We start from the raw sequence: 7,688 nt of genomic DNA, 5'->3' as shown, positions 1-7,688 counted from the left end.
CGGAAAATGGAGCCATCCCATCCCAGAAACCAAAGACGGGATCGTCCCACTCTACCTTGACTCCCATCCAAACGCTATCTTAGGGTTCACAATTCATGTATGCCCATTGTTGGGTAAAATAATCACACAAGCATCGAAGTTGAAGACAAGGCAAAGTTGTATTCCTTTCATGATCGTACTGTACATATTAGAGGGGGTATTTATAGAGGTCCTAGCCTTCGTACATATATATATAAATGATCATTTTACCCCTCTCTCTAACCATTACAACCCCTTCAAACTACTGGGCGAAGTTGTCTTTTTTTTACTATTCTAAGCTTCAATCTTCAGCTTGTATTCGTGTCATCTTCCTTTGACTTCGTTTGCTAAGCGAAGCCAAATTCTTGTCTTCGCTTCCAACTTTCTCTAGTTTTCTCTATATCTGTTGCAAAGTTAAATCCTCTTGGGTGAAGTTGAAACATCATGTTTGCTCTTTGATTTCCTGCAGGTAAACTTTGTTACAAAAATTAAAGGTACAACTCCAAAGCTTCGGGGCTAAGTTTTATGACGAAGTCATATCCGCAACACCCATTGCCCGTGCTATTATAAAATCTTGAGTTTAATATTATGACTGTTTCACTGCCATTCAACAACAACCCGGTTGGCCTCGATATTTGTAGTCAGCATGCAATTCATAGTAACCCGGTTGACATTACAGAGTGGGCAATTGTACGTGTTGGCCATCCGTAGCACCTACGCTGTGCGGGGGTTAATATTGTCTATTTGGCTCTATACTTTCTCAATTTCGTACGGGGTACTTACATTAGCATATTGCTACTATCTCGTACCTAGTGTGAGGCTATGATATTAGATTATGACGTACAGGACGACTGTGCAAGTTACATCATATTCATATATATCATCCGATAACAAGCCAAATCCAAATATCCCCCGATCGATTCAGAAAGTATTTCACTCGATCGTGCAGAAGATGACAAGAGAGGCTCAACTGTCAACTCGTACATACTTATATAAAAACCGGCCACCACCCAGCTTCCTTCTTGTGCACCAGGAACACCAGTGGCATGCACTGGTGTCGAGGAACAATGGTGTCACCAAATGTGTCGGACGACCAGCCGCCGCACCGGCCGACGGTCGACACCTTGCCACGGGGAGAGGAAGACAAGCAGGTGGAGGCCTCCGCGTTCATCGGGGTGCGGCCGCGGCCATGGGGCACGTTTGCCGCCGAGATCCGGGACTCCACACGCCGGGGCGCCCGCGTGTGGCTCGGCACCTTCGACACCGCCGAGGCCGCCGCGCTCGCCTACGACAAGGCCGCCGTCCTCAACTTCCCCGTGGATCACGTGTGGGCGTCGCTGGCGCCGCTCGTGATCGCCGGCACCATGGGGTCCCCTGTCCTCGTGCTGAAGCGGCGCCACTGCAAGCGGAAGCGCAGGCGCCAGCGTTGGTGCAGAGGGAGGTCGAGCTCGCCTGTGGCTATGGCCACCGCCACCAACGGCGGCAGTAATCCTAATCGATGCGTAGGTGGCGGAGTACTGCCTCCAGCTTCTCCCCTGCTCCAGGAATGCTCCGACGACGTGTCCAGCAGCTCCAACGTATCCATGGCAGCGCCACCGCCGCAGGAGCATGTGACAGCGCTCATCAGCCAGTGCTGCTGCACCATCATTGAGCTGGAGGACCTTGGCACTCATTACTTGGACGAGCTGCTGCGGGTATCATGCGAGTCGACAGGTTGAGGATATTTTGTCTTGTTGGTGTTGGTCACATCAGCACAATTCACAACCCAGCCAAATTCATAGAGAAGTAAGCTATGGTCAAAGTTAAACGAGGTCACAGTGTATTACTCATTGTCTTTTCAGTTACCACAAGTATGTATATCTCAACTGAGAGCATCTCCAAGAGTTCACAAGTATGTATAACTAGGACGGGAGGCGCGCTTCGCCGCGCCCGTAGGACTGCAGTTGTGATCACAATATATTTGGACTGAACTGAAAGTATTGAACTTAGGTCGGGCAGTATTGTGTATAGCAATTGATCATAGGAAAGAAAATACAGCGTGTGCTCATGTATGTATTTTTTTCAAAAACAAAGATGTCTGATAGATACATAAAAAAAATAGAAACCATATTCTACTTCTACTTTAGAGTATGCAACTATGCTTTGGAGTCCATGTGCATGCCGACCACCTCCATGCACCCTGCAAACACCATAGGAGCAACGATTATTTTTTCCTACACAGATGAAAAGACGATTCAAATTAGCAAGAGTAGTATGAATGAAAGATTCATATCACAAAAATTGTTTAGCGCAAAGGATGAATGATTGCCGCCATGGTAACAAAACATTTTGTTCTGATCTGAAGCATGCACCACATGTAGACTTCAAACTTTAGGAAATGATATCAAACTACATTTGAGTATAAACAAAAGGAATTCATGAGACTAAGCAAGGACTCAGGTGGATTCCAGAGTTTTGTGACTATCTCATTGAAGGTCTTCGGCCATGGAAGGAAAAAATGTAATTCAGAACAGGAAAATGAGTCAACCAAGAGGAAAGCAAAAACAAACATGGCATTAACACAGGCCGACCAACAATTATCAAAGCAGTATAAGATCTATGAGAAAACCAATCAATAAAGGTACATACATAAAATAGGAACTACAAATATGCCAGTATGTACCATAGAAGGCAAAATGGTACCAATTAACATGACAAAGATATGAACACTATAATAAGAAAATAATAGCCAATAGATATTGGAATGGTTCCATTGCTCGATCTCAAAAAAAAAAAAAATAACATACCTAACCATAGTTGATGAACCCATGTCCCTCGTGGTCCCAGCTGATAGGTATCAGGGAGTATCTGTGCAAAGGTATCTCTGAACTGGTGTTGTAGACTCCTAGTCACCAGAGTAGCTTTAGAGGCATCCATAGTTTATCCCAAAGTATGACTCTAGCTTGCCGAGACCAGATTGCAGCACAAAGCTTATACTTTGTTATGTGAATCAATCATTAACACGTTTGTTTTTAACACCACACATTTCACTGCTGTCAAGGGATAGGCTGCTGGTGGGGAGTTCTTTGAGAAAATACGCGCTGCACAGCAGCTCAGTGAAGATGAGGATTGTTTGGACCCTAGCCATTGTCCTAGTGTCAGGTTATTTGGTTGCCCAAAGGCCTAAAGCATGTCTGACTAATAATATGAACATATTTTTTATGTCGTAAATGGCAGTAGTCTAGGTACTTCTTTAAGCAGCTGATATCAAGGTTCGGCTACTGCCAATCGATAGTATGCTTTTGCTTGAAAAAAGTATAGGCTGAACCTATAATAATCATATACCATCGAATGGTAGAATTTAGATACTGCCATATAAAGTGCTAGCATGTTAGCCAAAAACACAATCAAAAGAAACAGTATCTAAATAGTATGTAAACCCCATATCTTATAATCAAGATGATGCAGCATTATATTTTGAAAGAACTTGTTGCAGATACCAATGGAGACAAAGCAGTTTCAGTCTCAACCTAGTAAGCTAGCTCAACTGACATACACGAAGCATCTATGTTGGTAGATGGTAGTGTGATAGAAGATCGATTTGTGCTATCAAGTAATAGGCGTTTAGTAAACATATGCAATTGACCTCTGAGATGCCAATAGATCAATAGAATAGATGTGAAGTATTAAGATTATAGGTTCAAGGATGATTGGTGCAGCTGCAGGCTAAACATGACCATCTCCTGTGTGTTGTGTTGAAAATCTCCTTGTTCAGCTATAGGCGTTTAGTAAATATATGCAATTGACCTCTGAGATGCCAATAGATCAATAGAATAGATGTGAAGTATTAACATTACAGGTTTAAGGATGATTGGTGCAGCTGCAGGCTAAAGATGACCATCTCCTGTGTGTTGCGTTGAAGATCTCCTTGTTCAGCTATCAGTAAAGGTGGATGTTGTATCTGGCGGGCTGGGCTGGTAAACATAAAATTACATAAGCAATATCCGTGGGGCTAGGCAGGTAGGAATAAAACTACATATGTAACAACAGGCACAAGAATTGTGATATGTAGCAAAAGATGATTAATCTTGTTTAGCAGATTCATGGGACAACTGCAGTGTAGCAGATTTATGGGACAACTGCAGTACCTTCGACATGATGTGTAATGTGGACCCTTTCCGATGATCCAGAGAGCACCATCGACACAGATGAGAGTTTGACTGGAGCAGGTAAATTTCTCTTCCTTTTAGACCAAAGAGAGCCAGTTTGACAACTTGAGGCTCCACTGGCAGTGTTGGCATCAGATTAGCGGCAAGAACAAAGTTTGATACCTGCAGATATTATTGGTGTAATTAGAAAAAAAGCACAGCCCTGCTGTTGTGCTCCAGGGCCTTGTTTAGATGCCATCCAAATTCCAAGTTTTTTCACTCTCTCTCCATCACATCAATTTTTAGCCACTTGCATGGAGTATTAAATGTAGGTAAAAAAAATAACTAATTACACAGTTTAGTTGGAAATCACGAGATGAATCTTTTGAGCCTAGTTGATCCACGATTGGACAATATTTGTCAAATAAGACGAAAGTGGTACTATTCATCGGGTTCAAAAAATTTGCAAAGTGAACCAGGCCCAGGTTCTATTACTAATGTCACTAGCTGATGTATCTGTTTTGGCTAAATAAAACAATAAAGAACGTGCTTGAATCTTTTTTTTTTCTTAATTTTGGCAATGAATGTATATGTAGCTGCATCAGTTTTGCCTATCATCAGTTGTAATTGAGGTATGGAAGAATATTGCGAAAATTGCCAATCATAAGGACTACCATACCATGGGATTTTAATAGCCAATGTGGCATATCCAGGAAGAACAGTTGTTGCCATCCTAATTTGTGCTGAAACAAAGAAAAAGAAACATCACTCCAGCCTTGGACCATACCAGATGGAAAGCACCAAGAAGCTAATTAATTTTAGGGGGAAAAAAGAAAGAATGGAAGGAGAGCACATGGCATCGTTGAAGCACTACACAACTACCATGAAATTGGAACTCCCTTCTGTGGAGCAGCAACAGGTACGATGAATCAAATATTGCCATGTGTTTGGAAGTTTTGGTGAATATAAAAAGCATGTAAGAAACTGAATGAAAAAACCAATCACGAAATAAATTAGGAGGGGATGGATGAGCCTGAGAGAGAGGTCAAGAGGATTATCTTACCAAGTCTGATGCAGCCTTGGCCACGCTCTACGATTCAAATAGTCCCTGGAGGAGAGGGAGGAAGGGAACGATGCATTACTGCGAGGTGGGCAAGCAGGCACCAAGTCCATCTGTATGGAGAGGCTAGGATCGACGGAGCCACCGAGGAAAAAGGAGGGCAGCGAGCTCGCCGCTAACTCCATCGACTCTGTCGGAGGAGTGAGGCAAAGAGTTAGGGAGGGATACCGTGGGCTGAACTGGAGGAGGCGAGGGTACCTTAATCGCATCTACTTTTTGTGCGCCGCCGTGACCGCATCTCGCGCCGCTGGTGCCACATCTCGCGCGGCCATCGGCACCACTGTCCTTGTCTTGCTGGCAGTGACGACTAATTGGAAGGAGGAGGCACCGTGCGCGTCGCCGCTGGGCGAGAGGAAGATGCGACGAAGCGGCCCGCCCGCGTAGCTGCCGCGCGCTTGCTGGCACCAGGGGATAGGAAGAGGATGAAGTCATTGCGACCAAGGCGAGGCAGCCAGGCGCCGCATCCACACGCGCCGCGACTGCAGAGGAGGACGAAGAGGAGGCGGAGGCAGCGAGGCTCCTAGGCATTTTTTTTCTGGGGCATCGATGTGTAGCGGCCAGGCGCGGCATCCGCGAGCGCTGCGGCCGGGGTGAGAGGGAGAGGAGGTGGAGACGAAGCGGTGGCGGCGGGTGGCAGGCGGCATCAGCGCGCGCGGCGGACGGGAGCCGGCATCCGGGCTCGCGGCGGCCGGAGGAGACGAAGAAGGTGGAATGGGAGCTAGGCGGAGGCGGCGAGGCGTTGTGTTTTTTTTTTCTTGAGATTCATAGACGCAGGCTGGGACACGGACGAACCACGGGGCGGCGCCTCGAACCACGCCACGTGGGAACAGTATGTAAAAAGTAACCGAAGCGTTCTCAGCGCACGGAACCCAGGCTGGGACACGGACGAACCACGGGGCGGCGCCTCGAACCGTAGCTGAATGAAGACACGCACTACGACACGTGGATGTACAGGATTCGGGACACGGACGAACCATGGGGCGGCGCCTCGAACCGTAGCTGAATGAAGACACGCACTACGACACGTGGATGTACAGGATTCGTGAACAGTATGTAAACAGTAGCTGGAGCGTTCTCAGCGCGCGGAACCTAGGCGCTTTATGGAGTTTCATATTTCTTCCCAAAATTATGGAGTTATCCAACACGCCAAAAAGTATTAGGAGGAATAAATAAGATCATCTCTGATATTTTCCAATAATTCAGTCTTAAAATATAAAAAACAATTTCACATTAGAAATCCTATACGATATCTAAATTATGCTAACCACTTCTATATATTCTTTCTCTCTTGTACATTTGCATTAGAAACCCTTTTTTTACTCTTTATTCTTTCTCCACTCTTCCACCTTTAGATTGGCCGAAGGATACGGGCGTTTGGGAGAACATCCGCGATGTGAGTCTGTGCATCTTTACGCGCATGGTGGGTTTTTCGCAAGTGCCAAAAGATTGGGAGATGAGTTTGGTAGTTGTTGGAGATGGATTTTTTTTTCATTCTTCCCAAAAATCATGGATTGGAAAGGATTATTGGGTACTCTTGGAGATACTCTTACTATATGAAGAAGGAAAATCACCTCATGCGTTTCGTTGTCCAGCCTGCTTGTCTGCCATATGGTTTTCGTCCATCCACCCATGCCCCCACTACATCGTCCACCACCATGTGTTTCATCCGGTGACTCTGAAGTCGTGTGCACATAAACCGCCCACACAGCCTCTTCCCTCGCGCACGACACACCAGGCCCACAAGACCGAGTGCCCCGCCGCTCCCCTCGTGCACGAACCACACCCCATGATTCACCCGCAGCCCGTCGCCGACCACCAGCCCCCAATGGCACCAGGCATTTCCCCTCCCATCCCTCCCTCTCCCGGAAATCCTCCCTTCCCCTCTTCTCATAGAGGCATTCTTAGCAGTCGGGGACTCGTTCAAAGTGGCGAGCTCCCATGGGAGAAGTCCTCGAGGATGTCGTCATGGGTCTGGTGGTTGTTAACAAGGTGGAAGAGGCCCCAACTGCGAGCGGACTCGACCAAGGTTGCAGTGGTGAGGGGTGCCGGGAGGGAGTTGTAGACGACGGGCATGGAGATGCCTAGGGGCACAAGGGGCATGGAGGCTTAGGGATCCAAATGGATGAAGAGCACAGGAATGCAAGAGACACTGGACTCCATGAGGCCATGGACGCCCGTGCGGGACTTGTCAAAGGCCTTGAGGAGCGTGGTGCGGTCAGACTAGGGGAGAAGAGGGAAATGCCATGGTGGCAGCTCTAGTGGGGTCAGAGTTGGTGACTCACCCGTGAGACTTCCATGATGACACGGTCCCCACCCATCCGCAACGGTGACCAGCATGGTCAATCTAGCACTATCCCATCGCCTGCGATGGTGGTCCCAATGGGCGTGGCTCCCAGCGCTCATGGCTGTTAGTGCCTATGAAT

At 46.9% G+C, this 7,688-nt stretch overlaps 1 protein-coding gene and 1 long non-coding RNA gene across 4 annotated transcripts; one reads left to right on the top strand and one right to left on the bottom strand.

Moving 5' to 3' along the window:
- Positions 1 to 1,085: 1,085 nt before the first annotated feature.
- LOC136480834 (ethylene-responsive transcription factor ERF094-like) lies at positions 1,086 to 1,736 on the top strand. Its single transcript, XM_066478274.1, has one exon. The coding sequence runs from the start codon at positions 1,086 to 1,088 to the stop codon at positions 1,734 to 1,736; it is 651 nt and encodes a 216-aa protein (XP_066334371.1).
- A 323-nt stretch (positions 1,737 to 2,059) lies between these two features.
- Positions 2,060 to 5,603, bottom strand: LOC136482865 (uncharacterized). Of its 3 annotated transcripts, none has more exons than XR_010765224.1 (6): positions 5,464 to 5,603; positions 5,209 to 5,395; positions 4,825 to 4,888; positions 4,146 to 4,328; positions 2,805 to 3,971; positions 2,060 to 2,231 (listed from the first exon to the last, which is right to left on the bottom strand). It is a non-coding gene; the product is annotated as an uncharacterized lncRNA (long non-coding RNA). The 3 variants fall into 3 exon arrangements; XR_010765223.1 differs by having other exon boundaries at positions 2,060 to 2,197; XR_010765225.1 differs by having other exon boundaries at positions 2,060 to 2,197; positions 2,805 to 3,966.
- Between the last annotated feature and the right edge of the window lie 2,085 nt (positions 5,604 to 7,688).

Source organism: Miscanthus floridulus, chromosome 9 (assembly GCF_019320115.1).
Source record: "Miscanthus floridulus cultivar M001 chromosome 9, ASM1932011v1, whole genome shotgun sequence".
In the NCBI taxonomy this organism is placed as follows: Eukaryota; Viridiplantae; Streptophyta; class Magnoliopsida; order Poales; family Poaceae; genus Miscanthus; species Miscanthus floridulus.
This window is presented reverse-complemented; position numbering and strand designations above follow the sequence as displayed.

Coding starts and splice junctions, on each gene's coding strand:
- LOC136480834 (XM_066478274.1), top strand. CDS start 1,086: ATGGTGTCACCAAATGTGTCGGACGACCAGCCGCCGCACCGGCCGACG.